Raw genomic sequence first — 18,416 nt, 5'->3', positions numbered from 1 at the left:
GCCAGAGTTTCACTTTTTACATCCTACTGACAATTGTAGGCATCTAATATAGCACCTTCATATTTGCATGAATAATTACAAAGCCCTGCTACATACAAGCCATTGAAATATTTTATCTTAAAACTTACACAATGTGCAATGCATACAACTGCACTGATACTTGGGGTCTGTCTAGCGGAGTTAAATAAATATAACATTTTGTTTATGTACTACTCAATATTGTAATAAGTTTCATATTTCTCTAAACTCCTCAACTACCAAGTGGCAATGACAGAATTGTACAGCCTTGTAAGAAACATCACAGCTAGATGAACAAAATGGCGCTAACAGTATGTATATAACTTAGGGGGCTACTAGTTACTTACAAAATGTTACAAAATTAATATTTTCTGTGTTTGTTGTGACTTATAAAACACAATCTGAAACCTAGAAGCTAATGATTACTTCCAGAGTAAAGATTAATTTGTGCCGAACATTTTATTGTGTGTACTTCTTTATCAACCCCATATGGTTTCAGAGATATGAATATTTGTTTAAACTTGGAGGATGTAACATGATTTTGCTAAAGAGCTCAGTATGCAACCATTGGAAGTTACATTGCAAATGTCCAGATCTCCATTGGATGGAATGAGTAAGGCCACCCAGCTTTGAATGCAAGACCAGAGATGCTGCAGAGAACCCAGAATGTTCTAATGCCACTTCTGATTCACTCTTCCCTTCACTTGCCACGTGGTCTTGAGACAGTTTCTTCACAATAACAGTGATGCCCTTTGACAGTAAGCTGTTTTTAACTTTTTTGCTTTCCTTGGGTATGTCAGCAAGTCCAACTACTTATGTTTCTGATATCACAAAATTTCTAATTTTAGGGGTCAAACTGTTAACCATAAGGAGAGAGGATAGTTACTGTTCTTTTTAGTTACAATACCATGCTGGGAGTCTGAATACTAATGTTAATTCTGGATTGAGATGTAGCTTTTGGGAAATGCCACTGTCTGCAGCAACAGAAACAATTATTTTACAAATCTGCTCTGTCCACGAATCACTGACACTGCAGTATTCAGAAATGTCATAAATATCCCACAAAAGCATCAAGTTGCTTGTACTCATCATAGAAACATGATCTACCATGTATAACATTTTACCTATGTGCAAAATGCTGGCTGAATTTCTACATAATGACACCAAAGTCATACTCTTCATCATGAGCAAGTAAAAATATTTAGGCAGGCTCTACACATTGACCCTTTGTGCAGAAATGTGAGCTAAATGTATCCCATAACCTTTCCTATCCAGTGTGGCTGCAGTCTGAAAACCAGTACAATTTATTTCTAGAAAGCCACTGTGGCAGTTGTGAGAAGTTGTATTTTTGTGCTGAATTAAGCTTGAACATTCTCTTTCATCACATCCTTCCAGGCAATAAAACAACAACTTTCACTTATAAGGCTACACCATGAAAATGGAGTCCAGACATTTTTTTTTTGGTTCCAGCAGATTTTATTAACAGCCAGCCTTACATGCGGCACAGTGTAACCTGTAGACAAGATGACAGCCTAAATACAGGCAATAACTATCTAAATGTGACCCTGGTCTCTGACCGAGGCATCAAGGTAATGGTTGCCAGTTTGCTTGTTCACTTTACAGTTTACTTCGGAGGTGACAGCCATATATTAAGGCCGTAAGAGGCCTGGCTTCCTATCATATTGTAAATGCAGATCTCAAACATTAATGCCAATGTCTTCAAGTATAGCTGTCTCAGCTTCATTAAGAACCACCTGTTATGCTTACAGTTTCATTTCTGATACGAATGTCTAAAAGCCTGCTAGCACTGTAAGGACAGAGTTGGGGGGCAGATATCCAGAAACGGAGGAAAGAATAAAAAGGGTGTGGGTCTAAGTAAGATGACAGATTTTATCAATGAACAAATTTTCTGCCTTCTCTTCAAATTTGTGGATTTTAGCTACATGTGAAATATGAATCAGCAGAGACCTCCAAGACAGAAATGCACTCGACCAACACAACACAGCACAAACCACAGGGCACATAGCTCACCTCCACAGTGTGCCCCTCAACCTAAGCCCCTAAGGCTAAACACCTTGCCCAATACACTAATCATAGGTGACTCAATAGTGAGGCACATGGATGTCCCACTCACTAGGTTGAATAAGGAGAAGGTAACAGTCAGCTGTCTATCATCTGTCAGAATCTGACACATAACATGCACCCAGGTCACTGCACAACAAGTACAAGTATGTCTTTGTCATTGTCCATGTGGTTTTGAATGACCTGAGGTGCACCTCCCTGGACTACATGAAAAGAGACATGGCGGAGCTCTTGGATTATGTAGCCTAGGTGGGTATGACCCTAGCCCTGAGCAGCATCCTACCATCGCCCAGAATGATACCACAGTACGAACAAAAAATGATTGACTTCAACAATTGGCTAAGTTTCTGGTGTCATTCTAAGGGGATCCAGTATCTGTCTGCCTGGGATGACAAGACTGACAGACCTCGATGCTTTGCCAGAGATGGCCTGCATCTGCCACCCCAGGGTTTCCGGGTACTGGCTAAGGCTCTTACCATCCCTATAGTGCCTTTTTTAGGTGGTGTTCTAAAGACCAAATTACCACTGTAACAGCTATAAATAAATGCAATCTGAGGGTCATGCTGATCAGTGCTAAAAGTCTAAATCTCAAGATGGACTCGCTCGAAGCACTCCTCAAAATGGAGAACATTGACATTTGTGCTGTAACGGAGACCTGGTTTAAAGTGGCACAAAGCAACCCTGTGCTACCAGGCTATAACTCATTCCACACCTTTCAGCCCCGAAACATGGACCGAAGCTCCAAAGGTGGTGGTGTCTCCCTATTCATAAAGGATATGCACACCCCCAGACTAGTAGCCCAGCATAACGCATCTGAGATACTTCAGGTACAACTAACATTGGGTAAGACTGTGATCCAGGTCATAGCCTGCTATAGGTCCTCAATCATGTCCCAAGACTCTCACGCCACCTTTCTAAGCACCCTGGAATCTATCAAGATCCAACCCAACATTCTCATGCAAGGAGACTTCAACTACACCTTCATCAACTGGGAAAACTACTCAAGCACCAATGCACTGGCCCAACGCTTCCTGGAATTCATCAATTCCAATGCCCTGGACCAGCTCATTCTTACCCCCACTAGAGGAAGGAACATTCCTGACCTGGTTATTACTAACATGGGCAACCATTGCTCTACACCAGTAGTCAATTCCTCCCTGGTTAGATCTGACCACAAACTAATCACCATGGAAATCCACATCTCACCTACACCCCTCGCAAAGGTATCCACCACGGAAAAGTTCTCCAAAGCTGACTTTGGACTCCTAAAAGAGAGGTGGCTACCTTCATGGCATCCATGTCAATGGAAAATAGATGCATGACTGCCAAATCATACATCAATGCACTGTATGAACACATACATAAATGCATGAAACTAGCCATACCCAACAGAACCAAGATGCTCTCCTCCAAAAAAAAAGGAATCCAGTCTGGTGATCCCCTACCATTAATAAATTCTACAACAGAAGAAGAAAATGTTGCAGAAAAAGGTGAAGTCCCAAGACTGAAAAAATTTCCCTGATTAGCCTCAACAAAAAGTTGAGATCCCTCATCAAAGCCTGCAAAGCCAGCTATGAAGGCAGAATTGTGGCAGACACTAAAAACAACCACAAAGCTTTATAGGTTCATAGGTTTATAGGTTGGTACCGGGATATCTGCCCGAAGGCATATATTAGCCCAGCCACGTTGTGTGGTATTCACCGCCCCTTTAGTAATTCCCTAGACCATTGTACTAGCAGCTAGTACCCTTGTCTCCTATCTAGTAGTGCTGTTGGTGTGATCTTTCTTTAGTTATATCAAGAATCTCCATGGCAATACCCAAATTTGCTCTGAGTTACTGCACAATGGTACCTCCTATACTGAGCCAACAGATATTGCCAACATACTGGTCGACAGATTCAGTGCCAACTTTACCCCTCTCTCCCCCTAAAGGACCAATCTCAATTCTGGAAGAATGCCAGGCAACCTGCATTACTGCAGCACAGGTTAAAGCTGCATTGTCTAAGGCCAAGAATACAGCTTCCATGGGACCCAGAAATATCTCTGGCTGTGTTCTACATGAATTACAAAATGAATTGGCACCACATCTGTGAACTCTGTTCACTCACAGCCTCACCTCAGCCTTTGTTCCTACCGAATGGCACACTGCTACAGTCATCCCTCTCCATAAAGGAGGAGCGACTACAGACCCTGGAAATTAGCCCCATTAGCCTGATGAGTCTGATATGTAAGGCTATGGAGCACATCATCATGGGCCTAATTAACCAAGGTATAGGGAATCTCCAAACTCTAGATCCCACGCAATTTGGTTTTGTGAAAGAAAGATCATGCCTGCTCAACCTGGTTGACTTCTTTGAGTTAGTCTCCAGAGCGGTGGATGAAGGCAAGGCAGTTCATACAGCCTACCTCAATCTGGCCAAGGCCTTTGATACCATTCCTCACTTAGGAATTATTGATAAACTCACCAAACTAGGCATCAACCCCTATATCGTTAGATGGGTTGCAAATTGGCTCAAAGATAAAACACACAGTGTGAAAGTAGCGGACTACAAGTCAGACTGCAGACCAATCACAAGTGAAGTCCCATAGGGATCGATCCTGTTTATTCTCCTGTTTGGCAACTACTTCTCAGAAGTATAGGCCAACATGGAGAGAGTCTGGATGACCAAATTCACAGACAACTGCATGCTGGGAGCCATTATTAACTCCGTAAGTGATGCAGACATCCTACAGGAAGGCCTCACTGAGACCAATGACCATTGTCAAAACCATGGCCTTAAGCTTAATGCCAAAAAATGCATCGTCATCACCTTTGGGAAAAACTCAGTTCCCACTAATTACCACATCGATGTGAACCCACTGAATACTGAAGGTGTTATAAGAGATCTGGGGGAAAAAGGTTGACAGCAACTCGGCCACCACATTGCCACTGTGGTCAGAAAGTCCTTCTATCAGGCACATCTCATTACCAAGGGTTTTGCATCCAGGAAGAAAGAGGTCATCATTTCTCTCTACTCGTCCCTCATTAGACCAATCATAGAGTATAATGCCCCATTTGGCATGTACCTCACTAGACAGCTGCAACAGCTAAAGAGGCCACAAAAGTACCTCACGAAGAGGATCCTAGGCTTAAACACATGCCCTACATGGACAGACTCAAAAAACTCCAGCTATTCTCTGTCTCATATTGTCTACTAAGAGACAATCTCTGCTTGACTTACAAAGCCATGTCTGACCCAGCTCTGTTAGAAATGCTACATCTAAAGAAATCCCAATCCCTCCACACCACATGCTCCAGAGACCTCAACCTCATTACTGAAATCAACAGAACATGCTGCAGGGACAGGTTCATATAAAAGTGCCTATAAAATTGATTAATCTCCTTATAGTCAGTTATTTGATAATCCAAGCATACATCATCTGAATTTTATACCACTTGAAAAATCCCCCACTGAAACAAAGAGAGCACAGACAGCAATACTTGTGAAAATTGATGTGTGCAAAATATTAGGAGCTAACACATTGGGGATGCTGGCATATTAATGCAGGTGAATCTTTCTGCTAAACCATGTAGGGATCATAGAGCACACCATTAGACTAGAGTATATTCAGCTTCTTATTCAGAATGAGAATGCAAACAACAGGTGTGCATTCTTACCGTGGTGCGTTCCATACTTTCATTATACCACGGAGATCTGACACTGACCCCAGGAAGGGCTGGTTGAGGGGGTAAATGCGAATTACTTGAACAGACTGGTAAATGTTGGAACTGCAAAGAGTGATACAGTTGCTAAAGTCCTGTCAAGTGTGAGAGAATGAAAACAAGGCCGAACTTTTGTCTGACTGGTTCACAAAGACTAGGGTTAATGACTACCATGTTTCAATCAATTTCTGTGACCATCTGCTAGATTTGATAAGGTAATTATTTTTATTTTTATTTTATAAGAACCTGGTAAATGTCAAATTCCACTTCCAGTACAGTAACAATAAAGAAGGGGCAATAACGTACTGGTAGGGGGTTTAGGCTGAGACTACTCAAGTATGAATTTGGGAAATACAGTTTTCATACATTTGATTACAGCCCTGTCATTTAGTAAGAAGTTTACGAAACTAATGCTTCTTGGCAGGTATAAGGTAATGGCACCCTCTGAGTGGAATCTGCGAACTTGCTAGCAGAAAGATGAGAATTTGTAATGACCCGTCTCGTTGGTCAACATTTCTAGGCAGGGGGAAAGGATAGCAGTATCTGGAACAGATGTGGTAAGTAATAATCTGGTAGACATTTAGCAGCAATGATATAGATAGATTTCAGGAAGAGATTCTGATTGTATATTTGTAATGAAATTTAATAAACCGTGATAGCATTCATCTGTCCTGCAGGACAGAATGTGATTGTAATAAAGTAGAACATGCAAGATATAATGAACTCTATTAGCAGGAAAATCGGTAATGCCTTCATCTGTGGTGTTAATGTCATGTGTAATAGGGGTCATCTATGGTGTTAAAGTCATGGGTAATGGGAGTCATCTCTGGTGTTAGAGTCATGGATAATGGGGGTCATCTATTGTGTTAGATTCATGGGTAATGGGGTTCATCTATGGTGTTTGAGTATGGGTAATGTAGGCCATCTTTGGTGTTAGGGTAATGGGTAACGGATGTCATCTGTATTGTTAGAGCCTTGGGTAATCAAGGGGGCATCTGTGCCAGTGCTTCAGACTCACATTTTCTAATGATTTAGTGTTGCAATACACAGCTGAGATAATACTCATTTTTAATGAGAGAGATTTACACCTGCAGTTAGCAAGAATCATGCAAAATGTGTGAAACAATTATTTCCTGCAATCAATAATTCACGCATAGTCACTGTGGTGTTAACAGTTTGCATGTATTGGTATGAAATCTTTAAATTCTATAAGCTAATCCTTGTTTCATGAATATTACAGATTCTCACTTCTTCAGACCACGAACGTGCTGTGAAACATTGCTCAGAGTTCTGCAGTGTGTCCTTCTGGCTGTCTGTGCTGTTCTTCTTCTGGTGCTGATTGCAATGGTAACATCTAAATGTAAGTACAACAGTTGGAGGGCATTAACCTACTGCAGCTTTCCAGCTGAGGTTTTTTTTTTTTGTCATATTTAGCATGCCTATCAAACCCTCTTGGTTCCCAGTTGGCCATTTGCTCCCCTGCACTACGGCGCCAGGTAGTGCAGGCTGACAGCTAGGAGATAAACAGGTTTAGTGGTGAGACATTTTTTATTTAGGATCCAGTCACTTCCCTATATAAGTTTAAGCTACAGTACACTGTGGCTTATGGTGCTTTTCCCATGAGCCCACATATACATGCTTCCATCTGCATACCTGCAATGTCTGCAGAGTGCCGTGCAGCCCTAATCCTCTGTGATCCTATATTTTTATTTATTTTTATTTATTTTACATTTGTTTACCAGGCTAGTCCAACTGGATACATATCCATTTTCAGCAGAGGCCCGGGGAGAAAAGCTCCACAATAAGCATACAACACATTGATTTACATACAGAAATAAATTTTTGGTAGAAAAAATATTCAGAGAAACAAATTAGACATACAAATAAATTAACTAATTCGATGAAATGCAATTAACAAAAATATGGATTAATTAAAGACAATGTACAGGAGGAGATAGAAATTGTAGGATCTAGAGAAATATGAGAAGAGAGAGACCATTAGGGAATGGCATGAGGGAGAACGGGGAACTAAAGAATTAGTACGGTTTAGTGCAAGGGCATAGCCAATGAGCGTTAAAGAATAATTTGAGATTAGTTTTTAATTAGCTGAGAGAGGTAGCTAGTCTTAGGTTATTTGGAAGGGAATTCCATAGTTTTCCAATGGAACTGGCAAAAAGAGCATCGCCACCCGAATTGTTAGATTTCGTTGTTTGTACCAGGACACTATTTGAAGAATGAAGGCTATTTAGATTGGAATAGGGGGTCAAAAGTTTGTACAGTGAGGGGGTTTTATCTGGTTCCTTGATAATTGTAAATGCTTCAATAAGTTGGTTAAGCTTGAGAAGATTGGGGAGTTCTAACCAGCCTAGTTTTCTTAGATTGAGGCAGTGGTGAGTACGGTAAGGCTCTCCTGTTACAAATTTGGTGATATGGTTATAAGCTACAGAGAGTTTGTTGAGCTCAGTTTTTTTGAGGAAGGAAAGTACCGGAGAGGCGTATAATAGGGTGGAGAGAAGGTGAGTGCGTGCAATGGTTAGTTTGGTAATGGGAGTAAGAAAGTTCTTAATTCTATACATGGAATCAAGTTTCTTGTTTACTGTCTTTATAGTTTGACTGATGTGCATGTCAAATTTGAGCTTGTGGTCAATAGTGACACCTAGTAGTTTGGTATTGGTGACAGGCTCAATGATGGTCCCGTTAGTGGACTGAACGTGGAAGGCCATATTATTAGGGAGTGGAGGGTGTTGTCCTAAAGAAGTGGCTAAGGTGGAGTGAATTAGTAGTAGCTTAGTTTTCATTGGGTTTAGGATAAGTTTCCGTTCGGTGAACCATTTTTCCACTGCAGTAAAGCAGTGTTGGGTGACTTTCTGGAGGTTATAAAGAGAAAGATCAGAGCAGATCAGCGTAGAGTCATCTGCGTATTGAATGCAGGTGGCTTTAGGGATGACTGAATGGAGATCGTTTATGAATACGGAGAAAAGAAGGGGACCAAGTATAGATCCTTGGGGAACTCCTATTGTGTTAGGTAGCAAGTGAGATAGCTTGCTTTGCCACTGAACTGCTTGTTGTCTACCAGAGAGGTAAGCATTAAACCAGTTTAGGGCCAAGTTATCAAGGTGAAGGTTTTCGAGGGTATGGAGTAACAGTCGATGATTGACCATGTCAAAGGCTTTTGACAAATCCAGAAATAGAGCAGAAGTAATTAGTTTGTTGTTGCGGTTGCTGTTGACTGAGTCGACAAAGGAAAGGAGGGCAGTGGTTGTACTATGATGGGGGCGAAAACCATGTTGAGTTTTGGACAAAAGATTGTTTAGGGTGAGATAGTGTAGGAGTTGTTTGTGAGCACATCTTTCCATTATTTTTGCTATTGGTGACAGTATTGCTATCGGTCTATAGTTAGAAGTTTCCATGGAGGAGCCACCCTTATGAAGAGGGATAACGTAAGATATTTTCCAAAGAGATGGGATTGTGCCCTCTGTTATAGTTCTGTTAATTAAGATTGAGATGGGGTAGGCTATAACATCTGATGCTATTTGTAGGTATTCGGCTGGGAGTCGATAGGCCGATAGGGTGGATGGTTTAAGTTTCTTCAATAGGGTTCTAATATAGGAGGTGGATATTGGTTGAAGGTTAAAGGCGGGTGGAAATTTGCCAATAGCACTAGTAATAGAGGAGGAAGAAGACGGTAACTGACTGGCTAGTGACTGGATGGTCTCAGTGAAAAAAGAGTTAAACGTATTAGCTACTTCTACAGGATCTTTACCAATAAGTTTCTCAGGGGTAGGGGTAGAGGATTTCCCAGAATGAAGGAGGTTATTGCAACCTGCCCAGAACTTTTTTGGGTTATTCTGGTGTTTATCCTGGAGGTGACAGAAATAGTTCTTTTTATCCTGGGTGATGTCTGTTTTAGTAGAGTTTCTGAGCTGCTGAAATTTAATGCGGTCTAGGGGTGCTTTCATGGTTCTCCACTTGTCCCATGCTTGGTTTCTAAGCTTAATTTTTAATTTGGTTTCCTTGGTCAGCCTATATGCATTTGCTAGGGCATGTTCTTGTTATGAGCTCTCCTCTCACTTCTTTTCCCTAGCGTAAGTGGCTTGGCAGCAGCCGCACAATTCCAACTCCCTCCACAATCTTGTCCAGCCCTGGTATCATTGCCTGACCTTGGGCAAACTGTGTTGCAGTCAAGGCTTTATCATTTTGTACTACTAATCTGGCATTTTGTAAGTCAAAAAACATTAGAAGCTAAGAACTCAAACATTCAACACCCAGAAAATACAGAGATACAGACTTTGAACAGCATTTGCTATTATGTAAAATTGCTGAACATACTATTCTGTCAGTCTTTCTTCTTAAAGCCGAAGTATTTGATTTTGTTAAGGGGTTAGTCTCACTGAACCAAAAAAGTCTTTGCAAAAAAGTTAAGTTTTCACTTAAAAATAAGCCACCCTAATTTCATAAATACTCTAAATCCATACAAGCAAAATATATCTAATAGTGTGATTTCAGAATTAAACTTCGATCGTCCACAAAACGTAAAGGTACATATATGCCCTTAATAATTTTCAGACTCACTGCCATGTACTTTGCAGTACATTATTCACTAATAAAAAACAAATAAACCAATCAATGAATTACTTAGCAGGTATATTTGTTGAAACCCTCTCTTAACTAGAATCTTTTCACCAATCCACTTATTTACTATTTGCTGTTTCCAGGACTTATTGCATATATTTTGCATAACATTCCTAATTTTAGTACTAACCTCTTAACTATCAAGAATTTGCCATAAAGTATCACGTGCAAGTGTATAATATTTGTCTTGGATATCATAGGTTAATAGTATTGTATTAGTTTTGTCTTTGTATGTCATCAATTGTTTCTTTCAGTAATGCTCACATTATCTTTAATGGGCTTTTTAACACCATATGCCCGAGTCATAAACATTTTAGTCAATATTCTCCTTAATCTGCATTGAAGGATTTTAATAAGAAGTTTATCATCAGTCATAACCCCCTTCTCCCATTTTTCTACATGAGGTTGGGGCATCGTGTCAACTGTTGCCATCTCCCTCTTACAAAAGAAGTTGATAATTTATACTATTAACAGTTAATGGTCACCAATTTAAAATATCTTCCATAATGAAAAATTATATGCATGCCTTCTGTTGGTGTCTTGTTCTTACTTGCGTTTGTATACATGCATACCACAGTACTTAACTATTTACTGTGACCAACTACTTTACTACTGTATTGTACTAAGTATAATGACTACACTGAGACAAACTGCTTCAGTTAGCAAAGTTTACTGTTACAATTCTGCTTTTGGATCTACAAGCATGTAACATGAATACTGTCAGCTCTCTATGGCAAATTTCCAAAGCTTGTTTATACACGCTCATATTTATACTGAATCTGATGATTTTTCCAAAGTCTGATGTATAACAGTCTTCCTTTCTTTCTTTTAATTTATGATTGTCCTTGGTTTTCCGAAGCCCCATGTTCCTGGAAAACTCAGTCTTGCATTATCTGAAACTCAATGTTCCGGCATTATCTGAAAACTCGGTGTTCCAGCATTATCTGAAAACTCGGTGTTCCGGCATTATCTGAAAAATCGGTGTTCCTGCTTTATCTTGCTTGATGTTACATCTCTTTCCAACCACCATCTGTGCGGCTATTTTTACAAACTCTGTGTCTGAATAACATACTCCTTTATACATGGATGCCAATATCTAATTAAGCTATATATGTTTGCCAGCACACTTACTATTTTCAGCATTTTATTTTATATTTTATATTATTTTTGCAGCTTTTTATTCAAGCTAACAATCATGCTAGCACCAGTTTTGAAGAGACAGCGAATATACTAAATGAAATAGATTAAAAGTACTCTTACACATATCTTTAAAAAAATTTAACAACTTCACAAATTTTCTCTGCTATAGGATTGTCATTTAGCCATTTATTTAAAATGATAAATCTCTCCTGTTGTTTTAAGTCCATTTACCTGTAAAAGGTATAAGAAATACCATCTGGACCAGGTGAAGAATCACTATTAACACTAGATAATATTTTCTTAAATTCTCCCGTTGTAATCTGCTGGTCCAATATTTCTCTCTCTCTTTCCATCAAATGGCAAATGTTCTGCTTATCTGTAACATAACAAGTGATATTTGTACTTCCTATTAAATTCTCCACTGAAGCCATTAAACATTTTTGGGAAGTAACAAGAAAGCCATCCCTACTTTTTAATTTTGTTAAGTGAGTTGCTACATTTTTTTACTAATTTACTAAAAATGAGGAAGTCTAATATTTTATAGATTGGTATTAGGGTAACTGCCCTTGTGGGCCATTTTAAGCTTAGCCAATTACCCTATGTGAGAATCAAACCCTGCATCACGTGTCTGAAAGATAAATACCTTAACCATTATGCCAACCTCCCCTTAGAAATATAGTTTGGTCTGTATAATAAGGTATTTATCTATTCTTGATTTAATGAGACTAGAAGTTTTCCAGTAACTCTAAAAATCAGAATATTCTTTCCCCTGTAATAAATCTAAATGCTGATTATATAAATGCATATACTTGTTCTCCTTTCCTTGCCATAATAATTCTCAACATTACAAAAGGCTCATTTATATTTTATTTTATACATAAGCCACTATGAGGTCAATGGATTATAAAAGGGGACCATGATATAATGTTACTTCCATAAAAGTTTTTCTTGCATATTCCCTGCATTCTTTAGTTTCAAAGATCCATCCACTCCATTTTTAATACCTGTTTCTTCTTTAATACAGCTGAAATCTACATCAGTTTCATAAAGAAGTGCAGCGCAATCTGTAATTTGCAATTCAATTTTTTTAATTAAGAAAATGAATATTACTTGAATACACAAAATAATCTATTTCTGTTAATAGATGTACATCCAACACTAGAACTTGTTGTAAGACTGCAACTGCTAATCACTTTTCTTATAAGGTTTATATCACTAGCAGTTTTTCCTTTCATTGTTTCTTAGGTGAGAATTCAAATCACCTATTAAAATAATTTGCATATTAACTGGAAGATATGGTATTAACAAGTAAAGCAGTTCTTCTCTTTGGCTTCCCTACACAATCTCGAGGATACATTCTTTGAGCTTCATTAGCTCACAGAGAAAGAAGTCAGACAGCATAAGGCCAAATGCTTTCCTCTACAGGAAATCATTACTGGTGTGATTTCTAAGTGTGGACTGGTAATAATTCACTTTTTAGGGAGATTTTTTCCCTTCTTTGAGTTGGTGTGACCTCAGAGCTGATATTTTATATATAGATATATATATATATATATATATATATATATATACACACGTATGTGTGTGCGTGTGTGTGTGTGTGTGTGTGTGTGTGTGTGTGTGTGTGTGTATATACATATATATATATATATATATATATATATATATATATATATATATATATACACAGAGGGATCTAGGACGTTTGCTTGAGTGAGCAAATGACCGAAATCCAAATGGCCGGGCATACTTATGCGAAAGTGCTTTTCACCGAAGAAGCTCTTTTGCATAAGTATGCCTGCTGCCGAGGCTGTACTATGGTGCTGGTAAGGGAAATTTCTCTTTTCCCCACTGTAGTGCGGTCTTGGAGGGAGAATATTAAAGTAGGGGGGTGTGGGGGGCACAGCTAAAATGTAAATGTAGTGTTTTATTTTTTTTTTGTAACATGCTTTAATGAAAGCGCTTTTGCGATAAAAGCACTTTCGTTAAAGTGTGTTTGGTTATTATGGATCCGGTCGTTTGCTCACACATGCACACACACACACTGGGGGTACAGGGGGCTTTCCCCCTGCAAAAAAAAAAAAACAAAGAGGAAAGGAGCTTTTCACCCTCTTGGTTTTCAGACATTTTTCCCTTCTGTTGAAGCATCAGCTTTAGGAATTGGCATTCCATGGTAAAACCCTACTCTATCTTTCCAGGTAATAGGAGCATATACAAATGATAAAAAACATACCACTCTTCTTGATTAAGTCACAACTTGATTACTAAACTCCCCAACACTTATCTCTATCGTGATGGATGAACATGGCCTTTTGATCATTTACATTACCATGAGCAGTCAGGAGTGGCTGTGCTATTTTACCTGCATACAAGCAATTCTCTGAATCACTGGACTACACAAATACCTTACCACAGCCAGTTCAAGGGGACAGCATATGGCTAATTAGCATATGCATCTTTCTCAGAATGCCTCATTAACATATCGCACAGTCACAGAGATAAACCACCATGAATCATTAACAGCACCGTCACAGACATAACTCACCATGCATCATTACCATCTCGTGCAGTCACAGAGATAACCCACCATGCATCATTAACATCTCACACAGACACAATCATAACCCACCATGCATCATTAACATCTTGTGCAGTCACAGACATAACCCACCATGCATCATTAACATCTCACACAGACACAGACATAACCCACCATGCATCATTAACATCTCACACAGTCATAACCCACCACGCATCAACATCTTGTGCAGTCACAGACATAATCCACCATGCATCATTAACATCTCACACAGTCACAGTCATAACCCACCATGCATCATTAACATCTTGTGCAGTCACAGAGATAACCCACCATACATCATTAACATCTTGTGCAGTCACAGAGATAACCCACCACGCATCATTAATATCTCTCACAGTCACAGACATAACCCACCATGCATCATTAACATCTTGTGCAGTCACAGACATAACCCACCACGCATCATTAACATCTTGTGCAGTCACAGACATAATCCACCATGCATCGTTAACATCTCACACAGTCACAGTCATAACCCACCATGCATCATTAACATCTTGTGCAGTCACAGAGATAACCCACCATACATCATTAACATCTTGTGCAGTCACAGAGATAACCCACCATGCATCATTAATATCTCTCACAGTCACAGAGATAACCCACTATGCATCATTACCATCTTGTGCAGTCACAGACATAATCCACCATGCATCATTACCATCTTGCACAATTGGTAATCCCTGTATAACTGGAATTAGGGGATGCTCCACTATGAGATAATTGCATAAGTCCAAACTAATGTCCCTTCCCAGTAACAATCATATAAAGCACTGTGTACACTGGATATCATCCTTTTTAACTTCCACTAAGTGCATCTTCCTGTATACATTGCTATCACTCAACATTTTATTCATAGCATCATAATAAAATTCATGGTCTATAACCAATATCAGGCCTCCTTTCTCAGCTGACCTAATCGCAATGGTATCATCATTACATAATTCTTTTCAAGCATTGCTCTCAGCCCTATTCAAATTCTTAAATATTTTGTTCCTTTTAATATTCTTACCTCAGTTCACATGTAATCCCCTGTTGTATTCATGTCTATTTCTACATTCCCATTGCTACAATGTGGTGGGAGGGTGGCCTAATTGTTAAGGTGTTTGCCTTACAAACACAAGGTGCAGGGTTTGAGTCTCACAAGGGATAATTGGCTAGGCTTAAAATGGCTCGCAAGGGCAGTTAGCTTAGTTCTAATCTATGAACCTATGTAAATTCACATTTTTATGTGCAATGTCATGAAATTCATTTTCACACATTCTACTAAAAGTTTCAAGTACAGGATGAATAACAGGTAAAAACATACTTGGTTTCTTAAAAACCGGTCTGCCAATTATCCATTATCTTTGAAAGTCATTCTAAGCATAATGCTTCTAAGAAACATTTTTAGATCCAAAACTAGATCTGTTACCTCAGATGGCCTTGCAGGTATAAAACCGAGTCCCCGTTCAAGAAGAATGCTTTCACTCTCAGTCAGTTTTCTCGAGGAAATATTCCTTATCAGCGAGTGTCTTTCCGCTGCCACATTTTCTTCAGGCTCCTTCTGTTCTGAGGATCGTGTTCTGGCTTCCTTTCTAGTTGGCAACAGCTGCTGGATTGATTCCAAGACGCTATGTTGTTTAATTCCATTGTTTTGTTCAACTTTATTGGAAACAACGGAAAAACCTGCATCCGCGTTAAATGCAGAGGAGGTTAATTTTCATGAGGAGATAGACATCTATATGACATTAGAACAGGGAGTGTTAATAATGCGCTATCGAAACGTATCAATTTTTGATAATACACACGTGTTTAGATTTATGGTGCTAGAACAGGTAGAATCGAATGAATGAGGTGGAGATTTGTGAAATAAAACAGAGATTGCAGAACCAAGATGGATAATTAGACTTAGAGCTGACATTGGCAAGGGTTTAAATGAGAAACTTCCACTAAAACCTGTTTTAAAAAGTAGAACTCTATGCAGATAGCTAGTATTACATTTTTGAATTATGCGTTTTAAAGACAGACCAAATAAGAGGTAGATACACCACGACAATCAAAGCAAACCAATTGAGAGGCAGTAATAAATCCCTGGAAAGATGCTAAAAAAACATTCTTTTATTAAAAGTAGTAAGCGCTTTCACGTCTCTCAGGACGCTTCATCAGACTTAATATCAACTCATACTTTCAAAATTGCTTATATAACAGTAATGCACCTATAGGAACATGGTATCAAATGCATAACAATAAAAGACAATACTATTGGTGTATAGCTAATTCAAGATAAAAGCAAATGGCTTTGAATATATACAAAATATGTTAAAACACATAGCTATAAAAACCAATGTACAAAAAGCATATGTGCAAACAAACATATAAAATCATACTAAATATGGCTTCAATGTTCAATTGAGAAACTTCCACTAAAAACTATTTTAAAAAGTAGAACTCTATGGAGACAGCAAGTATTGTATTTCTGAACTATATGTCTTTAAGACAATTAAACATGGCATCAGATGCAACAGTGTTAAAGTGTTGTAGATCATGTGATTTTTTGACTATTTATTAAGTCCATCTGTTGAAGAATGATTTTATGTCTGATGAAGCAGTTATAACATACTGTGAAAGCGCTAACGTTTTATTAAAGGTTTTTTTTATTTTTATCCTTGGTTTCCTGTTGCTTTGGCCCTCTTTATGTGCTTTTTGGATCAATGAATATTTACCAGCACCTTAAATCACATATTAAGCAACAGATATGTAAATCACTGAAAAACAGAGTATTTAAGGACACTAGATGACACAGAATTTTTTGTTATCATATTGTTAAGCTGCTTTCTTGGAGAACAAAGAATATTGTACAAGTATTTGCAGATCTATCCTGTTACTTTTTAGTGTCATTGTTGTTTTTTCTTGTTTCAGTCTGGCACGTCAGTCAGGATTTGCAGGAAATGAAATCGGCAATTGACTCCTTAAATGCTTCCATGCTGTCTGCATCTGAAGTCAATAAAGGAAAAAGTCAGTATTTAGAAAGTGGCTCTACACAGGACACTAAGAAAGGTAGGCATAACTTTTTTGGTCATGTTTCTCCTTCATACCAGCTGGACTTTAGTTCCCTGATCTGTATTACCACAGCAGCTGCTATGCTGCTTACCTTACCACAGCAGAGATTTCCATGGCTTGCCGATTTATCACATGTATGCATCCACATCAATATCACATGGGCTAAAATACAAGGCATTCCTTGGCAATCCTTGTGTGCGGTGGCTGTCCCCCTACTTCCTTATGCATTTTCCCAGTATCCACTAGGTGTCACCATTGTGACAAGTCCAGGAGCTTCCATTCACCCAGGAAGGATGAATCCGCACCAACCATTCCCTCTCCGCCTCATGGCCTGCTCGTTCAGTGCGTGCACTGCTGACCAGTTTGTACCCATCTGTATTACAGTCAGGTATTTACCCCTAATGCACCACAGAGCAGAGTCAGCCAACTTAAGTAAATATAATCATGACATGAACTATGAGAAAGTGTTGGAGTGCAATCACATCTAGAAAAAGTAACTAAAAACAGAGCCATAGCTACCATTATCGTGTTTTACTTTCCACTGCAGACATTTTAGTTATTAAGGTACTTAAAGAGTCATATATATTGTATAATTATCACACCTCAAATTTACATTCCCTTGCCAACATTTGACAACACAGTTCTGTTTATGGCATCACAATCAAATCTGTTGCAGCAGAGCAAGCATAAAACTAATGTATGATACAGACAAAAACGCAAATACTACTTCATTTCAGAATAAAACATGGAGATACGACTTTAGTGCAGCAGTGTTACATTTCTCCAGCATGACAAAGTGATCTTTAGAGTTTCAGCAGCAGATTTAACCGTACATTATTCTGTAAGTAGGTCTGTATAGAAGTGCTCCCTGTCTTGTCACAAGAAATACATTTGCGGTACAGTAGCTGTGCATTTTTGTACTGATTACACAGATGGAGTAACATATTGCTTCACCATCAGGCCAGTCTACAAGAAATAGGGCACAATATGGTGGACGCCTAAGCTCTGACCTACACTTGCATCTTCACCAACTGCAGATGTAGTTTATTGCTTGCAGGTCCTGAATAATGACCAGGATGGCCAGTGTTTAGTTATTTGTGGAGTAACTAAAAAGTACTCTCCGCAGGGACAGCTACATTTTATTCATTTATTTATTACATTTGTTGACCGGGTATGTCTGACTGGGCCAGACGCCTG

General features: G+C 38.9%; 1 protein-coding gene across 2 annotated transcripts in view; it reads left to right on the top strand.

Moving 5' to 3' along the window:
* The window catches only part of LOC122799654 (asialoglycoprotein receptor 2-like), a 308,957-nt gene that overhangs the window by 119,654 nt on the left and 170,887 nt on the right, over nucleotides 1–18,416 (top strand). For both annotated transcript variants that reach the window (XM_044068857.1, XM_044068858.1), the window contains 2 exons: nucleotides 7,044–7,163; nucleotides 17,079–17,216. In XM_044068857.1, the coding sequence (XP_043924792.1) occupies nucleotides 7,044–7,163; nucleotides 17,079–17,216 (258 nt within the window). The remainder of the gene's footprint in view (nucleotides 1–7,043; nucleotides 7,164–17,078; nucleotides 17,217–18,416) is intronic.

Source organism: Protopterus annectens, chromosome 4.part0, assembly GCF_019279795.1.
Source record: "Protopterus annectens isolate FY-2018-M chromosome 4.part0, PAN1.0, whole genome shotgun sequence".
In the NCBI taxonomy this organism is placed as follows: domain Eukaryota; kingdom Metazoa; phylum Chordata; order Ceratodontiformes; family Protopteridae; genus Protopterus; species Protopterus annectens.
This window is presented reverse-complemented; position numbering and strand designations above follow the sequence as displayed.